This window comes from Acomys russatus, chromosome 17 (assembly GCF_903995435.1).
Source record: "Acomys russatus chromosome 17, mAcoRus1.1, whole genome shotgun sequence".
Lineage (NCBI taxonomy): Eukaryota > Metazoa > Chordata > Mammalia > Rodentia > Muridae > Acomys > Acomys russatus.
This window is the reverse complement of record NC_067153.1, coordinates 58,487,705-58,511,288: the sequence shown is the minus strand read 5'-3', so window position 1 is coordinate 58,511,288 and position 23,584 is coordinate 58,487,705. Positions and strand designations below refer to the sequence as shown.

General features: G+C 38.0%; 1 protein-coding gene across 1 annotated transcript in view; it reads left to right on the top strand.

The window, feature by feature from the left end:
• The window catches only part of Scaf11 (SR-related CTD associated factor 11), a 51,673-nt gene that overhangs the window by 11,946 nt on the left and 16,143 nt on the right, over positions 1-23,584 (top strand). Inside the window, exons 2-6 of the mRNA XM_051160262.1 lie at positions 2,342-2,423; positions 5,866-6,023; positions 16,125-16,202; positions 19,185-19,285; positions 20,174-20,238. Coding sequence (XP_051016219.1) covers positions 2,363-2,423; positions 5,866-6,023; positions 16,125-16,202; positions 19,185-19,285; positions 20,174-20,238 — 463 coding nt within the window. The 5' untranslated portion in view covers positions 2,342-2,362. The remainder of the gene's footprint in view (positions 1-2,341; positions 2,424-5,865; positions 6,024-16,124; positions 16,203-19,184; positions 19,286-20,173; positions 20,239-23,584) is intronic.

Here is a 23,584-nt window from a genome sequence, read left to right as displayed (position 1 = left end):
TTCAGCCCAGGAAGTCTTATTTACAATGTAAAATGACTTTTTCTAAAGTTAATTCATTGTAGCAATGTGTACCACTATGTAAGGAATTGCTACAAAGAAGGTGATCATGTGTGAAGAAACCTTTTAAAAAGAACTATTTGCTTAAAATAAGAGACTAGTTCTGGAATTAAAACTCAAAAGATTTAAAAGTTTGGTTTAAAAAGAATAAAGTACAATTCAGAAACAACATTTTCTTTTTTCCCTTTATTGGAGATGAAGTCTATTCTCATCTTTTATAATAATCATTTGATTTGATCATTTGTTTTCATTAATTTTAATCTTGAACTCTTGGATTTACTTGTAGTTTAAGTACGTGTGTCCCCAACAGTTTTCATGTTGCATCTTTTGGTTCCTAGTGTAGTGGTGTAGAGTGGAGACTCGAGGGCGGTTAGGCCATGTGTGCCCTGGCCCCTTGGGTGGGATTAGTCACCTCTTCTTAAAGGCTGGGAGGGGCCTGGCTAGCTGGGCAACTTTTGTCCATCAGTCCATTATGCCATGCGAGGCCACTACAATAAAGCACCATTTTAGAAGCAGGAAATGGTCCTTTACCGAATACAACCCTGCCAGCACAGTACTGTGAGAAATAGATAGGGTTCAATTATTTATGGAGAACACAATGTCAAGTACTTTGGTGGAAAGTGAAATAAGACAGACGTGTATTATCCATTTTGTCTCTAATAGACATAATACTTAAACTGCTAAATGTAAATTCTTCACTATAATGTAGTATTTCTTTTTAGGTGACATAACAAACATTATGGAATTACTGATTTAAAAAGTAAAATTTACGGGCTTTAGGTTTGACTTTGTCATTTAAGTTAGTGGTGATAACAGAAAATGAAATTATGACATTTTCAGGAAAATGGATGAAACTGGAAATCATGTTAAGTGAGAAAAGCCAGGTTCAGGCAGGTGTCACATGTTTTCACTCATGTGGAGTTAGGAAAGGTGGGAGGAGGTTTAAACCAGAAGGGGACTGTTAAGAGGATGGGGATTAGTGAGACAATAAAGGACAGAATGGAGGGGGGTGAATATGATCATAATCACAGTGTGGAATAAGCATTTAGGAAAATACCGCATTGAAACTCACTATTTTATACAACTAATATATGCTGGGCAAGAAAGAACCTCAGTATTACTAAGAGAAACAGTTGAAGAAAGGATATAAGCTATGATTCTAGCCAGATAATATTCTAGCAAAAGCAGAACTATAGTTAAAAAGATGAATAGTTTCCAGGGGTTTAGAGTAGGAAGGAATGAATAGGCAGAACACAGATGAGCTGTAGGGCAGTGAACCTGCTTAGACACCACAGTTGTACACGTTGATAGCTGTCTTACGGTTGTCAACCCTTGGAGTGTGTGTATTCTATCGAAGCCATGGACTTTGAGTGATAATACAGTGCCAAGCAAGGTTTATTGATTTGAACAAATACACTACTCTGCTGTGGGATGATGATAGAGAGGTCGTCTGGTTATAGATGCTATATGGGGATTTTTTTGTGTAGATTTTCTGTGACCCTATTTTTAATCTCTTCATATTTTGGCTCTTGAATATCCTATGTTCCACATATAGCGTCAGTTTGCCAGATAATTCCATTTTAAGTTGGTCTCTTTTCCATAGGCTTAGGTTATACGTAGGTCTGTATTATGGGACTTATTTAACCCTTTGCTAATTAATTGTTATATAAAACTTCTTATGTTAGTTTTTTGTTTGTTTTTGTGAGAAGAAGGAATTGAAGGAAGGGCTTATTTTACCTTAGGATTTAAGAGGATAAATACCATCATGGTGGGGGAAGGTTAAGTGGCAGGAGGCCAGCTGGTCACATCGATGCCAAAGTCAGTGCATCATTTTTTATGCATCCAGAGGGTGCTGCTGCCCACATTTACTTAGGGTTATCGTCATCTAGATAATCCCTGTCAGGCATAGCTAGAGATTTGTCTGTAACCTGATCCCAGGTCCTGTCAGTTAACAACTCTTTGTTCTATAAAAGATTATTGAGCCAAGGCACTTGCAGCAGCACAGCCTGGCACCCTGAATTCCACCCCACCCACCTGACAGGTCAGAGGAGAAAACAGCTCTGTGCAGTTCTCCGCCAGCCGCACATGAACTGTGACATGTACCCCTCCACACATAATAATAGGCAAATCAGTAGTTTTAACAAGAGTACTGGGTTGTCCACAGATGATTGCTTTGGCTTGTTCTTTATGTGTAAAATGATTTCTTACAGTTAAACTTTTAAAATTGATAGGATTGGGAAATGGCAAACATAAACCATTTTCTTATGATTTATTTATCCTATAGGAAACTTCTTCACAAGAAGAGATGAAGAAGAAATCTGTATATAATCAGAGTGTGGGTGATCAGGAGTGTGAAGATGTGGAAGGTAACTTTGTTTTCCATAAAGCCTGTGTGTTGAAACTCAAATAGTGTCACTAGACTTTAAAATTAAGATCTGTTTTATATTCTGAAACAAACTACAGAAGAGTTACATACTTTTCCTTCTCATGTTTTCATTGAGTGAGCACTTTTAGTTGAATTGGAGTTTTTGTGTGTTTGTTCCTTTCCAGGCACATGTGTACATGTACATGTGTGTGCGGAGGCCTGAGGACAAGCTTGGGTGTTTGGGGTGTTTCTTGGGCACTGTTCACTTTTTTTGTTTTTGAGACAAGTCTCTCATTGGTCTGGGACTTTTCAAGTTGGCTGGCCAGCAAGCCCAGCAATTGGCTTGTCTCTGCCTCTCAGCACTGGGATTACAGGCATACTTTATTTACTTGGCCAGCAAAAGCTTTAAAAATGGGTTTTCTGGCCAAGTGTGGTGGCGCACGCCTTTAATCCTAACACTTGGAAGGCAGAGGCAGGTGGATGCTGTGAGTTCGAGACCAGCCTGGTCTACAAGGCAAGTCCAGGACAGCCACGGCTATACAGAGAAACTCTGTCTCAAAAACAAACAAACAAACAAACAAAAAAACAAAAAAAAATGTTTTCTGCGAATTGGCAAGCACATTATTGACTGAGCTATCTGATTAGTCTTCTTTTTTAAAGTTTTAATATTTAGCATCAATATTTTCTTTTCTTTCTGAAGTTAATCTATTTATTTGCTTATTTTATGTGTATAGGTATTTTTCCTCTATATCTGTGTACCATTTGTGTCCCTAATATTAGTTTGTATTTGTTAAGTTTAATCTGAAATCCTAAATGCCTAATTCAGGTATTCTTTATAGAATTTGTATTTCCTACATCTTGGAACCATGTGAGCTTCATTTGAGTGTCTTAGCTTAATACTAATCTTTCAGATTAGTGTGTTCTGCTGGCTGGGAAGGCTCTGGGTTGTATTGAATTGTACAGTTCCTATTGCCTGCTTTGACCCAGTGTACATGCCCTTTTTGTAAGTTGATTATTCTTAGGAACTTAAGTTCGTACAGATCCCACAGAGGCAGATTTGGCATATCTATAATGTACATGTTGACCCAGTAATTTCTTTTTTGTTGTTTTGGTTTGTTTTTCAAGATAGGGTTTCTCTGTCTAGTCCTGGCTGTCTTGCCTCTGCCTTCTCAGTGCTGGAATTAAAAAGGCATGTGCCATCATTGCCTGGCTAGTAATTCCATTTTATAAGAATTGATCTGTAGATAGAATTTTTGAAATGTGAAATGATTGTTGTGCTCATTGTAGAGTGCTTGCCTAACATGTGGCATTCTGGCGTCTATCCTCAGCATTGTGTATCATAACCAATGGCTGAAAACGAATGAATATCCATTAGTAAGTTGCTTTAAAAAGTAGATGAGTATGTATAGTGTTCTGGTGTTTGTGTGAAGAAAGAAGAGAAATAGAAAAAATGTATATTAAGGTGTTTATCCTGGCTTGTTGGCTCACCCCTGTGATGACAGTGCCTGGGAGGCTGAGATAGGAGCATCCTGAGTTTGAAGCCAGCCTACGTATTGAGGAACTTATTTATTTATTTATTTATTATTTTTAGGTTTTTGAAGACAAGGTTTCTCTGTGTAGCCTTGCCTGTCCAGGACTCGCTTTGTAGACCAGGCTGGCCTCGAACTCACAGCAATCCACCTGCCTCTGCCTCCCGAGTGCTGGGATTAAAGGTGTGTGCCACCACGCCTGGCTGAAACTTTTATTTTTTAATTTATTTATTATTATGTATACAGTGCTCTACCTGCATGTACACCTGCAGGCCAGAAGAGGGTATCAGATCACAGTATAGGTGGTTGCGAGACACCATGTGGTTGCTGGGAATTGAACTCAGGATCTCTGGAAGAGCAATCAATGTTCTTAACCTCTGAGCCATCTCTCCAGCCGAAACTTTGTGTAGCCCTGGCTGTTCTGGGTCGAACTCTATAGACTAGGCTGGTCTTGAACTGAGTGAATTCCATCTGCCTCTGTCTCCCAAATACTTTGCTGGTATTAAAGGCATGCACCATCATCACCTGGCTGAGAAACCCTGTTTAACTGAGAGAGGTTGAGGAAGGAAGTGCTTTTCTATGCATTAAAAATATTGGAGCTGGGCCCAGTGGCGCTTGTCTGTAATCTAGCACTTAAGGAAACAGAGGCAGGTGGATCTCTTGAGTTTGAGGCCAGCCTGGTCTATGAAGAGAGTCCAGGACAGCCAAGGCTACACAGAGAAACCATATCTTGAAACAAACAAACAAAAATGGAATAACAAAAGAAACTTAAGTTATTGTTGGATTTGGTGGAAGTTGATGGGTGTATGAGTAGGTTTGTCACTAGTAATTTGTAGGCTTTTTTTTAAAAAACTAAGCTGGGTGTGGTGGCGCACGCCTTTAATCCCAGCACTCCGGAGGCAGAGCCCAGTGGATCACTGTGAGTTCGAGGCCAGCCTGGTCTACAAAAATGAGTGGACAGCCAGGACTGTTACACAGAGAAACCCTGCCTCAAAAAACAAAAACAAAACATTTTATTTTATTTAGGTTCCTGTATCTCCAACTCCTTCCTCTACCCCAAATCCCTTCCAACACCCCAACATCTTGTAGGACAGAGAGAAGATTGGTGGGGAGAGGGGACACTGGAATTTTCTTAGACTACTTCCTACTATTAGGGGCGTTGAGTTCCTTGAGGCAAGTCCAGTCTTTGTCTTGCCAGGACATCTCCAATTTCTTCTTGTTGTCCCATTTCTCATGACCACTGACAAACCAGTGACAGCAGCAGCAGGAAACAGCAGGAGGAACAGTTGAGCGACCTCTCTCGGGGCTCTGGTCTTTTTATACCTTATCTTCACTGTCAGAGTTGCGCCCCTGTTGGAGCCTGCTGCCGTGGACAGTCTGAAGCAGCCCCATATCCCACACTTGGGACTAAAACCAAAACATATTTACATAGATAATTGTTTTATTTTTTAAGACACCAAAATTCTCACTACAGTCATTTTTACCTAAAAAATTTTTGAACCAAGGAAATAATACTTTAAAATTATGGTTCATTTATGTCCCCCTACCCTTACTGAAATACGTAAGAAGTTTATTGAGAATGTAATGAAGTGATGGGGCATGTGCTTAGTATATACAAGGTGAACATTAAATTTTCTAGAACCAACCTACCTACTACTACTACCACCACCACCACCCCTCCTCTTCTACACACACACACACACACACACACACACACACACACACACACACACACACTCACACCAAAAGAAAGTGAATGTTGTTTTTTAACTTAAAGAGTATATTTGTCATTTATCTAAAATTTTATTGCAAAGTAGCAGGGCTGGCCCTTTAATCATGCAAGCAACCATATTGCTTATAAGCATAAATTATTGGTCTTGGGGCTTTTGAAAACATGACTCCTTTTCTTTACAGGTGAAGAAAACAGAAATAATGCTGATACCTCTGGCTTACTGTACAGTGAAGTGGACAGGTGTCCAATATGTCTTAGTTGCCTATTAGGGAAGGAAGTTGGGTTTCCAGAAAATTGTAGTCATGTCTTCTGTATGGCCTGTATTCTTAAATGGGCAGAGGTAAGTCTGAGAATAAGCATTAACCATAGCTAATAAATTACTGCATTTAATTTATTATCATGATTTTATTTTACTTAAAACGTTGCTACTGCCTTTCATACATTATTTCATTCTGAGGTATTTCCCTACTACTTTAGACAAATTTCCCTATTTGTTTAAATTCTGTCTGTATATTTCCTTCTAATTGTTTCTTTACTCAGCCTTTTCATTCTTTTATAATTTAAGAATTTTAATGTAAACTTTGGAGAAAACTGAAGAGCAGGCTGAATAGCGTTCTGACTCTTAGCAGGTGTTACCTGCTTGCTACTAATCACAGCCCTGTCTGCTTCTTTTATGTTTTTCAGAGCATTTTCTCACATGTTATTTGATTTCTTTATGTCAGCCTTTGGAATAATCAGAACAGACAGTGTTTTTTCACCTTGGGATCTTGCATGTTATGCTCTACAGTTTGGCCCAGATCTCACAGCTTGAGTGGGCATTGGCTGTTAGCGTTACCTTTTACAGTTGTTTTTAATTTAGTGTAAAGTAATTTCAGAGTCTGTGCTAGAGATTTTACTTAAGATGCTCCCCCCTCCCCTCTCCTAGATTCTTTGTACATCAGGCTGCTTTGAACTCACAGCAATCCTCCCGTCTCTGCCTTCCTGAGTGCTGGGATTAAAGGCGTGCACAAACTTCCTTAAGATTCTGTATAAAAATAAGAAACAAGACATTTTGGGCTTTGATTATATTATAGTGAATCAATTTGGGCCAAATAAATTGAATTGTATATTAATATTAAGTGCTATTGTTATAATTTATAACATCAATATTCACTGCTTTTAATATCATGTTTTCTGATTTAGTGTTTTGTTAGTGTATAAAATTAGTAAAGATTTAGGTGTATCTCAAAATTGTTTTTTCTTGTACTATGTTCCTTTTTTCTTTTTCTTTTTTCTTAAACTGTGTTCCTTAATACTGTTGAAAGAACTGACTTTATAGTGAATGTTGTCTTTTCTGATTAACTTTTGCAAGAGATGTGTTATACTAGTTGAATTAATAAAGAAACTTTTAATTTAGATTTAATCTTTGACAAGAGACTAAGGATAGTTGAAAATGTGTTTTGAGAAAAATAGTAGGAATTTGGGCAGAATGTTTGTAAATCTTCATAATTAACTGCAGTACTTTTCTTTATGACTCAACAAAGATGTAAATTGTATTGAATTTAGTGCATCTGTGATATATATGTATTTGACTGGGTGGGAATTGAGAAACTTTGTTACTGCATGAATTTTTCCTGATTGTGTTCAGTGACTACATAATTATGAACTTCAAACAAAATGTTTGTTTTTCTTTAAGACAGTTAGAATGTATAGATGTAATTCTTCCTTTACCACCTCAAGGGGATCTTTCAATATAAGCTTTATCATGATGTACATGTTACAGTTTTCTCTGGGATATGTATTGAGAAGTTGTAATTGTTAGGTTGTAGACTGCCCATATTCAATACACTAAACAGTGATAAATCTAACTATATTTTAACTCCTATAGTTTGAATTTGAAAATACTTGGCAATACATACATAAATACACATACAAACACACACACAAATAGAAATCAACACCTTTTTTTTACATACGTATTCCTTGGTTTTTGCTACTTTGTAAAAAAATACTTATTTTTGTGTGTGTGTGTAGGGGGGAGGGGGGTAGAATATATGAGAATGAGAGAGAACGAGAATATGTGCCTACAAAGGTCAGAAGAGGATGCCTGAGCCCTTGTAGTTGGAGTAGCAGGTAGTCGTGAGCTGCCAACATGGGTGCTTGGAACCAAACGAGAGAGCAGAGACTTCTTCAAGAGAGCAGTACATGTTCCTAACTACGCAGCCATATCTCTAGCTCTTAGCGTTCTGAAAATACACAACTATTGAAGTGAAATTGCTTTTCAAAAGCAAGTTCTGTGTACTGCTGTCCTGTTGTCGTATGTTGTGACTACAGGGTATTGTGGACTTGTGCTGTTGTTTAACCTGAAAGGGGGAGAAGAGATAATGTTCTGAACTGTTTTATTTTTCCTAGTGGAGATTGCAGCTACCAGTAAGCCATTAAGCCAGTGGTTCTCAGCCCTATAGAGGGAGTGTCAACTCTATAGGTCACAATCCCTATAGGGGGGGGGGTCAAAGAACCTTTTCACAGGTGTTGCCTAAGACCATCAGAAAACAAAGATATTTACATTATGATTTAAAACAGGAGCAGAATTACAGTTATGAAGTAGCTTATGACCATGTATCGTATGGCCATGTGTCACTTCAACATGAAGAACTAATTGTATTAAAGGGTTAGGAAGGTTGAGAACCTCTGCATTAAGTTGGCCATTAACAATAGGACGATCATACTGTATATTGTTTATTATACATTATGAATAAGTAAATGCTTACTGAGTTACTTAGACATCCAAATTTTATTCAGTTTTGTGATAACAATTAGATATTTTTAAAGTATGTAAATGCTTTGGCAAATAGAATCAGATTTCAATTTTATCTTTTTCATTGTCATCATTAAAGGCCTTTCCTCTCATTTTTTCAACTTCCTGTTTAAATAGGTATGCAGATTGTTTCAGATTCAGTACTAGAAATAAATGCATATGTCTAGAGACCCTATGCAGGCCCATATACCATGATTCTGTGTTAAATAACAGAAAGGGGGAATAGAAGAAAGAGAATATTTAACAAAAATGTAATTGGCAAGAATGCCCTTGTTGACATTTTTATTAACCGTCACTATTGGAGCTAAGAATCTTGAAATTGAGAGAAGGCCTTTATACTGGTAAGTATGCCAGAGACAGTGTACTGAGGTTTACCACTCTACCTAAGGGACCTTTTAAAATCTCCGGTACTCTGCATCTCTGAGCTTGAGAGATGGCTCAGGGGTTGTGAACACTGGTTCTTGTTGCAGAGGACCTGTTTCAGGTGCCAGCATTCACATGGTGATTAGAATAGTCTGTAACTCCAGTTCCAGGGGATCTGACACCATTTTATGTCTTCTCTGGCCTCCTGCACTGACATGGTGCATAGATATACTCTCAGATACACACAAACACACACACACGTGAATGAATTTTTTTTTATGTAGATCTTTGAATACAGAATTTTAACCTTAGCTGAGATTGCACATTTAAAATACAAAGGTGAAGGCTAGAAAAGTCTGAGGCATCTGGTCTCAGCTTTGTGGTCATGTTTGTGATCCAATACAGAGAAGACTCTCCACCTGTGTACTGAGTAAGAAGATGGCTTTAGCACAGTCACCAGAAGGTAGTTAAGGTTTTGGTGTTTAGAGAGTTATGGCTTGACAGCGTAGACGCATTGCTTGTTTAAAAGATTAAATAGTTCCTACTGGCTGTGGCGCTGGTGTTTGAACCAAGACTTTGTATTGAGCACGCTAAATACGCTGTGCTCCAGCCAGACGTGCTACGTTACCAGGACATGAGATAGTTAGGGTGTGTAACTAGTATAGTCTCGACACTGCTCAGGCTCTTTTATGTCTTACATGCTCCTTTTAAGTAGTGTTTTTAAAAAATGTAATTAGTTTTTTTACGTAAGGGAATAGTTGAACTTACTGAACTCAGTCCTCTATTTCTGTGGAATACTGCCAGCTTCAGTCTGAGAGCGAAAGGTGAGTGAAGTCAGGCTGGATAGTTGGTAGGGCAGACACCTGAAGGGCAGTGTTGAGTACAAAGAGGTGTAAGTGTGTTTTTAGGCAGTTAAAACAGCAAAGGTCAAGATCTTAGAGCATCGACACTTGTTACCTAAATATAAGAATATTTGTGAGAATCTTTTTCTAATATTCTTTTCATCAGTTACATAAATTAATGTTTAGATTGTATTTCTACATAGGCTAGTTGTAAATGTCAGAATATTTAAAATTATTTATACAGGCAATTTTCTGAAAATTCTGTTCGTATGCTAGGAAAAGAGCCTTAATTATAAGATGTCAAAAGACACTAAGAGAAAGTATAATTCTACCCTAGTGTTACAGTGTATCTTGGAAAATGTGAAAAAAAAATTGCATTTGAGTGGGTATACTGAATGCATTTAGTGTTAATTTTATCACTGACAGCTGTTACTTTTGTGGATATGCTTCTGAAAGCTGCTGTAAAGAACCAAATGTGCACAGACAGAGGCTGTTTTGGATGAATGAATAGCTGTGACAGGGAACGTAGCTTGACTACAGGTGAGCCCGTTGGAGGTCCATAGCCAGCTGAGTGGGAGCTCTCACCGAGGCAGAAGCAATGGCCAGCTGCTAAAGTTATTTTTATAAAACTGTTTCTCAGTTTCTTTCTTAACCTGGCTATCACATCAGTCATTGAGTCTTTTATATTTAATAACAAGCTTCACAGCACAAGAACTGAGCAGTTATTACTTTATTCTTAACCCTCTAAGCTAATTTGGCTTCCTCCCAGTTTACAGCCCAGAGATACCTGCACTTTGTAGCTTTCCCTGTTTGAGCACTCTCTCTCTGTCTCCCCTGATGTTTCCTGATCCTCTCTCATGGCTGAATCCCCCACTCCTCCTCCCCTGGCTGGCAGGAAGTCCAGCTCTATTCTCTCCTCTGCTCAGTGATTGGCTGTAAGCTTCTTTATTGGCATATCAGGGATCAGTTGGGGGGCAGTGTTGATACAATATTGAGACAAGAGAGTCTCAGAAGAAAAATTGCAACCAGATGTGGGGGGAGAGGTACAGAAATCAACATTTGAATTACATAGTAACCTTATGTTACAGTCAACAGTTTAAAGTAAGCACCAACCTCCGATGGTATATATCCTGAAATCATCTTTGATTTTGAACTGTAATTTTGTATGTAATATGCTTTATTTCTTAGTGGCAGAGATAGGTGTTGTAGATACCCATGAACAGGAAAACCTACCTGTAAGCATAGGTGTTGAGACTTAGTCTTTAAGCACTTCCTTTAACACTTGCTTCTCTCTCTCTAGGAGGGGCTATCTATAGGCAGCCTATGTGATTGAGGATAGAGCAGCATCAGGAAGCAAGAAATATTAGAAACCAAGAATGCTGAATTCCCAAATAAGGAAAGTTTCCTGTGCTTACATTTAAATATGAGTTTGTCTGAGCTGAGAATTTACAACGCTTCAGAATACTAGGGTATGTTTTACTGAAATCATTAGGAAAGATTATTTTTTCCTATCAAAATTGCCTCTTTATATAATAGTACTACAGAGCATTTGCTGTAAGATATGTGCTCTGCTTTTAATATACATTACACTGTAAAACAGAAAGTTTCTGTTAACTTTGTAGTTGTATCATAAACTTGAATGGTATTTTTAGATACTTTGATTATGGAACTAATTCAGTATTTTAAAAATCATTTAAAGTCACATATTAAACAGGTAAATGATGACATTTCTCTTGTATGATAAGTAATCAGAATGGTGAACATTAAAAATTTTGGATATAAAATGTTTGATAGTCTTTAAAGTTAAACTCGTTTAAAATACTAATTTTTATCTACAATAGCCTTAAATAGGAGCTTTTAAAGCTTTGCAGCTTAAAAATTCAGTATTTCTAGCCAGGCAAATTTTACAATGAATACTATGCTTTGAAGACCAAAGTGTCTTCAGATTTTCTCACTATCTGCTAAATGTAGGAATGACAATCCCTTGAAAAATGCCTTAAAATAGCCAGTCTAAGCCATTTAAAAACAAAAATGTTTTGGACGTTTGAATTGAGGACTTGTACACATTAATGAGCTTTGATGAGTAAAGGGTACATTAAAGAAAATTACATTTCTTAATTCCTTTTTTTTTTTTTAAAGATTTATTTATTATGTACAGTGTTCTGCCTGCATGTATGCTTGCAGGCCAGAAGACGGCACCAGATCTCATTATAGATGAGTGAGCCATCATGTGGTCGCTGGGAATTGAACTCAGGACCTCTGGAAAAGCAGCTGATGCTCTTAACCTCTGAGCCACCTCTCCACCCCTACATTTCTTAATTTCAAAAACACGTTTTGAATTTTTTTCCATTGACTAATTGCTTTATTTATGTGTTCTGTGAAAACAGAGAATAAGTACTAGATTTCTGGTTCCTCTCTGAAATACTCTTCTATAACATACATATTTTTAAGATTACATATGGGCAGCATTGTTTCTTTTTCTTTTTTTTAAAGATTTATTTATTATGTATACAGTATGATCAGATCACGTTATAGATGGTTGTGAGCCACCATGTGGTTGCTGGGAATTGAACTCAGGACCTCTGGAAGAGCAGTCAGTGCTCTTAACCACTGAGCCATCTCTCCAGCCCCCGCAGCATTGTTTCTTAGCCCTGGCATTTTGTCTACCTTCCTAGGCTTACTTCCTGGAGAAAATAGTACAATTTTAAGGTATTTTTCTTCCCTATTTTCTAAGATTGGGGCAAAGTGAATTAGCTTATTTTCTAATGTTAATTAAATTATCTTTAGGAGAGTTAAATGTGTCCAGATTATAATACAAGGTGGAGTTTCTCATTACTGCTCCTTTTTTCCTGTGTTCCTTTGTTTGTGTGTTTTGTAGCAGTGGAGATCTTTATTCAGATGAATTTAGTCAGAATCAAAGCAGTTGGTCTTAGTGGAATAGAGAATGAAGAACTCACATATGTGGAACAGGTCAAAGTAGGATGGATCAGGGTAAAATCTTGATACTTTAAAAATTGCAAAGGAGGCTGGAGAGATGGCACAGCAGTTCAAAGAACTGGCTGCTCTTCTAAAGCACCCAGGTTCAATTCCGAGCACCCACATGGCAGCTGATAACTGTAATTCTAGTTCTAGGAGACCTGACACCCTACACAGACATATGTATAGGCAAAGCACCAGTGTACAGAAAATAAAAATAAATTAATTTTAAAAAAACTGCAAAGGAAAGGAGTAGTGGTTAGCTTATGTCAAGAGGAAATTTAATAAGGAAAACAATGAGGCTATAATTTTAGCTACTAGCTGACATGATATACAAATCTTTAGGCCATAAATTTAGTATAGATAGACCAATAAAATAAATAATTTAAGGACTCGTGTTTCTCATTTTTATATATATCACATTGCAAATTGTTGACGTAAGTTTTTGTTAGTGTGGTTAAACTAGATCTGATGTAGGAACCTAGTATATACCACATATAGTTGATGTTTGTTTTTAAAACTCTTATTTTATTTGGGGTATTGACACTTCTACCTCACTTCCACTAGCCCCTTAACCCTGGGATTAAGAAAGAATGTTAGGGACTGTAGAGATGGCTCAGAGGTTAAGAGCACTGACTCTTTATCCAGAGGTCTTTAGTTCAATTCCCAGCAATCACATGGTGGCTCACAACCATCTATAATGTGATCCGATGCTCTCTTCTGGCCTGTAGGTGTACATGCAGGCAGAGCACTGAATATGTAATAATACATAAATCTTTAAAAAAGAAAGAATGTTAGGGGGCACAGGCCCCTTAACTTCTCCTGGCTGTTTAGGGTCAGTTTTTTTGTTTTGTTTTGTTTTGTTTTGTTTGTTTTTGTTTTGTTTTGTCTTTGTTTTTGCCAATATAGTTCACCATCAACAGCAAATACAGCATGCAGTCTCCTCTGAGCTGCTCCGTTGAGACATTTCCCTCCATCTGCCATCCTGGCCTCTGATCTCTCCAAACTGCCACATGGCTTACGCCACCACCACATACCACTTTCTCAGAGTCCTAGACACCGTGCTGCATGAGGCAGGCCGATACCAGCTGGCAAAGGCGACACTCTGCAGGAGACAGATATCAGCTGTGGACAAACTAAAGCCCAAACTAAAACCCCACACTTGGAATTAAAATAGAAACATATTTACATAACATAACTGAGTTCACAAAGAAGCCAGAACTTCTATTACAATATACTTCTGTAAGAATTGTTAACAGTTAATTACCACTAAGAAAACTTAAAGTTCTTATTCTTGTTTTCACAAATTAGGTACTTGAAGCCCAAAGGACAGAAGATATGAAAGACAGTAAATATAGAGCTTCTATGCATCTTAGTTTCAGCAAACATTGAAAAACACATTTTTATTTACTGTTTAAAATTTTAAAAATTAATCTTGAAAAGGTTAATAAAAATATTAGAACACTTTGGAAAAATGGAAAGCACTGGACAGATTGTACTTTAGATATTTCAATATAAATGTAAGAATATAACCTCTGGGCTGGAGAGATCATCAGTGGTTAAGAGCACCACCAGCTCTTCGAGAGATCCTGAGTTCAGTTCCCAGCAACCACATGGTGGCTTACAACCATCCATAAATGTGATTGATGCCTTCTTCTGGCCTGCAGGTGTACATGCAGATAAAGCACTCATATATGTTAAATAAATACATAAATCTTTTAAAAAGCCTCTAACAAATTTTATAGTTCATGCTGTCTGACAAGCATTTGCATTGTTAGGCCATCCAATTCATTACATTAAAATTGCTATTTACAGTGCATTATTAGTAAGACACAGAGTAGGTTGTTGCTACCTTTAAGACACATTTTTGGTAACAAATTAATAGCATCCTAAATCCTGATAATTTGGAAGTACCAATGTGCTTAAGGTATCACCTTGTCAGGACTGATTCTAGCAAGGCCACGTTTTCTCTTTTCAGGGTGGTGAAAGTAGAATAGAGCTTACTTATTTACTAACAAAAAAAATTCATATTTTACTCGCAAGATAGGAAGTAACTCAGTTCATATCTTAATTGCTTTTTAGTAACTCCATGGCTTCTGTAGGAGTGTTGTTAGGACCCACACGTACTTCGTTCCACATGTACTCATGTAAGCCCATCTAAATGTGGACAGAAATTACATTTCCTTTAAGGAATAGTATGATATTAATTGCCTAAATTCCCAGACTCCTTTAATCTTTTAGACAATTGCTATTAAGTTGCTAGGACTCTTTTTTTTTTTAACTTGTGAAGCTATATGTATTAGTAATGTCATGGCCGGGCGTGGTGGCGCACGCCTTTAATCCTAACACTCGGGAGGCAGAGGCAGGTGGATCGCTGTGAGTTCGAGGCCAGCCTGGTCTACAAAGTGAATCTAGGACAGCCAAGGCTACACAGAGAAACCCTGTCTCAAAACGCAACAGTAAAAAAGTAATATCATCATTTGATTGTAGTTTTTACTCTTATACTAGTACAAAATAGTCCATCTTAAATTAATAATGTAATACAGCCTTCTACATATATTTAATAATAGAGAGAATTATAGTTGATGCATACAAACTTTTGAAAGCACAGGAATATATATATATATTCATCAAAATCAGGTTGATTTCTAATTATAAAATAATTGAAAGCCAAATTTCCCTAAAAACAAAGAATTCTTATAATTCATTTGAAAAAGAGAGAAACCTAATAAATTAGGTAAGGAGTATAGATAGATAAACTTTTGAATATGTTCTTAAGAGAATATGCTCACCTTCTTAAAGAAAATGAAACTAAAGCCAACGTGACAGACCAGCTGTTAAGTTACTGTAAACCAATGTGTGATCATTAATTTAGAAGAAAGAATGAGATGCAGTTCAGCAAATGAGCTGTAATATTAGGAAGCGCGTGTGTTGGGTCGTAGCTTTGAGCGTGTGTGAGGATGTCCCTCTGGAGGGCTTATTTAGGTACAAGGAGCCTGGGCGAATGCATCATGCTTCCATAGTTTGACATAGCATTGCTAGTACAAATATTTAGTTAAGGTAACTAATTTGACAATGCTAAATCATGTTAATGCTTTGCTCAAGGCACTCTATAGCTTAGAATTACACAAGCTTCGCATTACAGCCAGCTTTACATGACAGCATTAGGTTTGAAGTTCAGCCTTGATGTTACCAGTAGTTTTCACTGGAGCATCACATCTTAATGGGGTTGTAGTAGTGGATGTCACTGTATCCCAGCCAGTATTAGTTAACATTTGAATGAATGAAATTTAAGGTCTTTTGTGGTATGGCTCAGTCTGAGAGAATTTCCTCTTCTTCATTTTGAAATTAGAAAAATAATATTTCTGTGACAGTGGAAAATTATAATTGTATTTAGTATAATTTAGTTGTGACGTCTTGTAAAGACACAATTGTAAATAAATATCTTTTAATCATTTCTCAGATATTGGCTTCTTGTCCAATTGACCGGAAACCTTTTCAGGCGGTGTTTGAACTCAGTGCATTTGAAAGTTGTGCTGAGGTAAGGCTTAGATTTCATTTTCAGTGTATGAACTTCCTAATGTTAACTGGAGTTGCTTTGCTTTGATAGAGTGCTATTCAATACATTTTAAAAATTGTTCACCTTTAGTTTTAATGTGTTGTGTCATCATTTCTCTTTAGTATGGTAAGTTCACAGCGTTCAGTGCCATTAACTAATAAAATAGTAGATCTTTCTTTCTTTGCCTTCTAGAGTGGGCATACCACAGTGGTCACCTGATATTGTACAGATGTAGTCGATTAGAAGCTTTAAAAGAAGTCTTATATTTAATTATAGAATACTTACATTTCCAAAATATCGTCATTATGATTATTGTATTTCAAGACATCTTTTAGTTGGATAGCTTTTTGAGGTAAAAGTAATTTGTTTGCCTGAAGTAATTGTCACCTTGGAAACCTACTGCCTCCATCTGCTAACCTAGGCCTAGTCCTGGAAGCTTTTAGCTTCTGTACAGTCTAACCCAGGCCCAGAATGTTTTCAGCCTCTGAGACTTACTGTTGAATAAGCTCACCCTTGCTGCCTCTTTCTGAACCCTGGCTGGCTGGTCCAACTCAGCTGTTCTGGCTCAAACTCCTCTCCAAACCGATTCAATCTTGCTTCTCTCTCCACCTCTCACTGAATCACTCTGCCTGGCCTCAAGCTACCGTTAGCCATGTATTATATTATAGTCTTCTGGCTCCTTCTCATTCCCTGGCTCATCCTGTCTTCTCCTGTGTCTAGCTTGTTCTCTCCCTTCCTCTTTTCTCTTAAATCCTCTCCCAGTAAAGACTACCTCTGAATTCCATGAACTGCACTGCCTTTCAGCTCACTGACTGAACTGAACTGCCCGAACAGAACTGATTAGAACTCAGGATCTGCATGTCTCTGTCTCCTGAGTGCTGGGATTAAAGGCGTGGGCCGCTACTTGTCTGGACTTAAGCTTTTCTTTACTTGAAACTTGCTCTATACCAGGGTGGCCTTAGATTCAATGATCTGCTTGCCTCTGTCTCCTGGAATTAAAGGTTTGTCTACATTCCAGCCAGTGGTAGCCATGTTGCTGGATTAAAATTTCACTACATTTTGAATACATTTTTTTCATTAAAAATGTTTTAGAGTATTGGATTCAAAGATAAACTTCTATAACACATAAGTTCCAAATATCTAAAAGATGTTATTATAAAAAACATAATTTGGAATTAGCATAATTTATGTCTTTTGTCCTTAAATGGCATTAGTGTTGTTTAGTATGAATCATGCTTATAATTTTATTGTTTATTTATTTGTTTTTTTTTTCTTCAAGTTTTTCAAATTAAAATATAATTAGATAATTTTACTCTTTTTCTTCCTCCAGCTTCTCCCACATATTCGTCTTACTTTGCTAGCTTTCAAGTTTATAGCCCCTGGCCTATTATTTAAAAAAATGTTGTTACATAGCTACACACACACACACACACACACACACACACACACACACAGTCTACCTAGTCCATATGATGTTGGTTGTATGTATATTATTTCAGGGCTCACCCCTTAGGGTTCGATAACCAGTTGGGGTGCTGCTTCTTGGGGAACACAATTGCTTAGGTGGCTGTGGTTCTTTATTTCGGGTGAAGGCCTGTGAGATTTCCCATTTCCACATTAGCATGTTCATGGTGTCATCCTTGTTCAGGTCTTGTTTAGGCAGCCATGTTGATGGGTGTAGCTTCTCTGACATTTCTGCGAGACTTACTCTCAGAGCACATATCCTATTCCTCTGTCTCTTACAACCGATTAATATTTTTATTGTTGATTTTTGGCTTGCTCAAAAGAAGAAAATAGCTGGGCATGATGGCACACACCTTTAATCCCAGCACTCTTGGGAAACAGAGACAAACAGATCTCTGAGTTTGAGGCCAGCCTGGTCTACAGAGTAAGGCCCGGACAGCCAGGGCTCTGTTACACAGAGAAGCCCTGTCTTGGAAAAACCAAACCACACAACCAAACAAAAAAGAAAATAAATAGAAACATTCCTGAGTTTATGAGGAGAAGAGAAAGCTAGTATAGGACAGTGGTGAGTAAAGTATACGGAAACACAATAAATACATGAAAGTAAATGACAACTAGCTTAAGAAAAACCACAGACAACACATACAGGTGCATGTATGTGATACATTAAGGGAGGAACTCAGTGCAGTCTATGGTAGCTTGGTTACTAGAGGGGAGGGTCGAGGAAAAAACTATTTTAGCATTAGCTTTTAGTGTAGGCAGTTTTAACTTGTTTGATGTATTTTTACTTGTCAGTCTTGATTTAAAGTGTACATAATATTGCAATGCAAATAAAAAATGATAAAGGCTGGGAGCAGTCAGGAAAGTGTTTGCCATAGAAACACAAGTGCGTGCATTTTATCCCTAAATGTAAAACATAATTGGAGTGGCAGTGTGCACCTGTGACCCCTGCCCTGTCTCGTGCTGGCCAGCAGCGTAGCTTACGTAGTAACTAGCTGGAGGCCTATGAGCTTAAAGTTGACCTTGCGAACAAAATTGTGGTGGTGCCTGAGGAAAACACCTGAGGTTTTCTTCTGGTCTCCACAAGCATGGTCATACTTGGACAGAAACATACACACAAGGTGAAAGGGTCTGCTTGTTGTAATTGTTTATTTTCTTATCACCTATACAAATTACCATATATCAGAGAACAAATACTTAAGTGCTAATATAATCAAAGTCAAAAGCAATTCTCTGGAAGACACACTGTTTTTCAACCTTCTTTATAAAATTATGTTGCTGCTGCCCAGGCTGGTTATGAATTCTTGATTTTTGTCTACTTTAGTCTCTAGAGCTGGGATTAATGGTGTGCACCATAGTGTCAGGCTATGACTGCACTTTTCAGTGTGACAATTGTATTTCTTTAATTTTGTAATTACAAGGGAAAATTGAAAAGTTGTTTGCAATGTTGGTATACTTCTCTAACAGGTAGTTTTGCTTTTTTTTTTTTTTTTTTAATAGGTTCAAGTAAAAAGACAGTTGAGACAAATAAAAGACAAAGAAAATGAAAGGTCTTTTAAGAAACAACTCTTTTATCATGAAAGTTCCAAAAACGACAAAAGGTTAGTGATTAATTTTACAGGTGGGATTCAGTATGACCCTAAGTAAATGAGTAAAAAATAATTTGGGCAGCTTCAAATAGATGTGTAGATGGATAGTATATTGGGGTGAGATTTACCCTCATTCTGTTACCGGTCTCCACTCCTGCTAAGTAAAGGGCTGCAGCAGCGTTTTTTGCCTGTGTAAAGCTCCAGCTAACATCGTCAGATGGGAGAATGTTAGATGATTGCCAAGTGGCGGCTGTGCGTGCTATTTGCTAGATATTTCCAAAATTGGATTTTAAAAAGTAATAACCTCTTATTCTACATGGTTCAGTAACCAGTCATGAAAATCAGTAAGATTGTTTTACTAATAATATAACTCATTGTATTATTAAAATATAGCTTAGCTTATTAGTGTTTGATCTGAGTGTATGAGAATATTTAACTTTATAGTGACTTTCAGCATTATTAATACCATTTGTACATAGTACATTTCATTGTGATGTGCAGTGAATTAAAAGTGAGCAAAATTTTAGTCTTTTAATCCTTTTAAACTTTCATTTGGAGCCAGGCGTGGTGGTGCATGCCTTTAATCCCAGTACTCGGGAGGCAGGCGGATCACTGTGAGTTCAAGGCAGCCTGAGCCACACAGAGGAACCCTGTCTTAAAAAACCAAAAACCGAGCTGGAGAGATGGCTCAGATGTCTGTTCTTCCAAAGGTCCTGAGTTCAATTCCCAGCAACCATTTGGTGGCTCACACCCATCTGTAATGAGTTCTTAGTACCCTCTTCTGGCTTGCAAGCATACAAGCAGTCAAAGCACTGTATACGTAATAAATAAATCTTCAAAAAAAAAGAGTTGGGGATTTATTAAAAAAAAAAAACAAAACCCTTTCATTTGTACCCACAGAAAAAGAGATGCCACAAGAGAAGATCTGTTATGTGAAAGATTTCATGACTTGACAGTGTTGCATAGTAAGTAACTCTGCCTTTTGTTGTGTTTTGTTTGTGTTGTAACTTGGTATTTGTGTGTAACTTGGTGTTTGTGCCAAGTGTCTTAGTAATATTTTGAGTTTGAAAATAGTTGATAATGGAACTTCTTAGATTGTTCCAGAATATACCAGATATACAAAAGAATGTATGCTCTACATTATTTTGCTATCATGGAGGGTGCTTATACTGTTCCCTATTGGTTCCATTCTTTTTGTTTAGCTTGGAGGGAGCAGGGAAGAAAGGAAGCCCATGTTGAGGGAAAGAGCATTTCCTGATCATCTGGGGTTCAGTAGCCTGCATCGTGGTCTTAGGCACATATCTAGGGAGGTGGTAAATGGCTTGTGGGTCTCAGACACATGGAGTTTGGAGTATTTGCCTGGGTCAGCTGAGCATCACCTCAGGGATGTTCATCTGCATTTTGTCCCTTGAGGTGAACTTTGGTTTGTGTTCATTATTTTCACTCTACAAGAAAAGTCTCTCAGGTTTCTCCCTTTTCCTGTTTTTTTGTTTTTGTTTTTTGGGTTTTGTTTTGTTTTGTTGCTTTTTGTTTGTTATTGTTTTGTTTGCTTGCTTTTTGATATATGTATATGGCATTTACAGATGTGATTGTGTGTGTGCACGTACAGGTGTGTGTGTGTGTGTGTGTGTGTGTGTGTGTGTGTGCGCGCGCGGGGTGGGCAATCTGTGTCAGAGTACCTTTTTATTTTTTTTTTAGTTTTTTGAGACAGTGTTTCTCTGTGTAGCCTTGGCTGTCCAGCACTCCCTTTGTAGACCAGGCTGGCCTTGAACTCAGGTCTGCCTGCCTCTGCCTCCCAAGTGCTGGGATTACCTTTTTAAATAAAAGGGCAAAACAAAACAAAACCTCCCAAGCTGTTTTAAGTTAGTAATACAGTGAGAAATAAGAACTTGATACTTAAATGATAGTTGCTTGATTATTTTTGTTTCTGATGCTGAGAGGGTCATGCTAATAATGTTGGGGTTTTGTACTAATGTGTATATGTGTGCGCGCATGTGTATGTGTATGTGTGCATGTGCGTGTGCGCATGTGCATATGTATGTGTCCTTGCATTTGGAGGCTAAAGGTTGGTGTTGGGTGTCTTCTTCAATCACTGTCAAAACTGTAGTTTTTGAGACGGGGTCTCAGTAAACCTGCAGCTTGACCATCAATTCAGTTAGACTGGCCAGTCCTTAGTCCTTTGGGATCCTCTGCTGTGGTATTACAGGCATCCACGCCCATGGTCACTTTCTGTGTGGGCTCTAGAGATCCAGCTGCAGGTCCCCATGCTCGCAAGCACATACTTTACCGCCTGAGCCATTGCCCCAGCTCTATCAGGCATTTCTTAAGCACATGCTGTCTGTTAATTATGAATTTGTTGTTGGGACTCGGTCAGACTTTGAGTGCCTGCTTAGCATTGAGCTCAGAGTCTTTATTATCTTAGATTATATTGTACCAAAGGATGTTTTTCTGCAGTCTCCCCAAAGTCCTTGGGATTGAACCCAGAAAAATTCCATAGTCTAGGCAAGAACTTTACCATGGAGCCATATCCCTCGTCCACAGAAGGATGCTTCCGTAAAATGTCTTTGGGATTAGTGTTTGCTGAAGTGTGTTGGGAGGTATTGAATACAGAAAAACCATGCTCCCAGCCTACCATAGCAGGTTGAACACCTGTGTGTGCTACACTGATAACTAGAGAAAGGAGGGGGGAGCACGGAAGAGATGACCTTGAAATAGAAGCTTGAAGTGACTTCCTAAGAGGATGGATGGCAAACGGTCTTAGTAGAAACTTCAGCCTTTCATAGGGAGAGTCAGGTTACAGGTGTGGAGGCTGTTGTTACATTTAAAGACAGACATGAGGTATAGTAACAAGAAACAGGATTTTTGTTTGTTTTGTTTTTTGTTTTTTTCTGTGTAGCCCTAGCTATCCTAAAACTCTTTCTGTAGAGCAGGCTGGCCTTAAACTCAAAGATCTGCCTGCCTCTGCTTGGCATGCGCCATTCTCCCCCACCCCCCCCCCCCCACCTCAGGCATAAGAAACAGTTTTTATGTTTAAGACGGTCTCACTAGATAGTCCTAGCTGTCCTGAGCTCACTTTGTAGAGCTCTCTGGTTCGGAACTTACAGACCTAGTTGCCTCTGCTTCCCAGGTGTTGGTATCAGGTGTGTACAGCGATGCTTTGCTTGTCTAACAGTTTCTGAAGGCACAGCTCATCATGGAGATTGTTATCTGAACAGAGGAGAGGAAAGGGATTATCCACTTTAGACTGCATCATTTCTCTGGAATGGAGATTAAATTAGGGGAAATTCTAGCCAAAAGAGTACAGAGGAAACAGTGGCAAAGAGGAAAATTAAATCAAATGGTGAGGTATCTGGTCTTCTACCTGTGATCATTTTTGAAATTATTGATATTTTTGTTATATAACCTAAAATAGGAGATAGGAAGCACTGCTGACACACTGTTTAGTGTTGGTGATATTTAGGAATCTACCAGTGAATTCACCACCTCTCTTCTTCGTTGGGGGAAGCACATTAGACCCCAGTCCCCTGTGCCCCAACCACTATTTTCCATCTAAGTTTTAGTGTCCCACAGGATTTCCAGATGTTTGAGGGAAATAACAGTACACACAGATCAGAACAGATGTGATTGGAGAGACTCAATGTTGGGAGTTGGAACAACTTTAGAAATTAATATCCTGAGAGATGAAGCCACCAATCTTACAAGAAAAAAGGCAGAGACCAAAGCCAGGGCTTTGTACCTGCTAGGTACATAAGCTACTACTGACTTAAATCCCAAATCCTAGGGAAAGAGTTCTTTAACAGTCTTTTGTATGTTAGAAATTTAAAATGTTATAGAAATTTAAATTTCTAATAGAAGATATATTAAATATCTCACAAAGTAGAACCAACAGTCAGAGATGATATTTATGTAGGAGTTAAATGCTAGACAATAAAGCTCCAGAGAGTAACTCTAGAAAAGTAAAAGGCAGAAATTTATTTTTAAGTTTAGTCAAAAGGAAATTTTCTACACATGTGCGTGAACACACATACACACATGCCGTAGAATGAGGGCATCCACCAAGTGTCTTATAAAATCTGAGTGAGGAGAAAAAGGCAAAGTAGGTTATATATAAAACATTAGGAGTGGCTGGGTGTGGTGGTTCATACCTGTAATGCCAGCACTTAGGAGGCAGAGGCAGACAGATCTCTTGAGTTTGAGTTTAGCCTGGTCTATGAAGTGAGTTCTAAGACAGCCAGGACTACACAGAGAAGCCCTTGTCTTGAAAAAACAAAACAAAACAACAACAATAATAATCATAACAATAAAAATTTA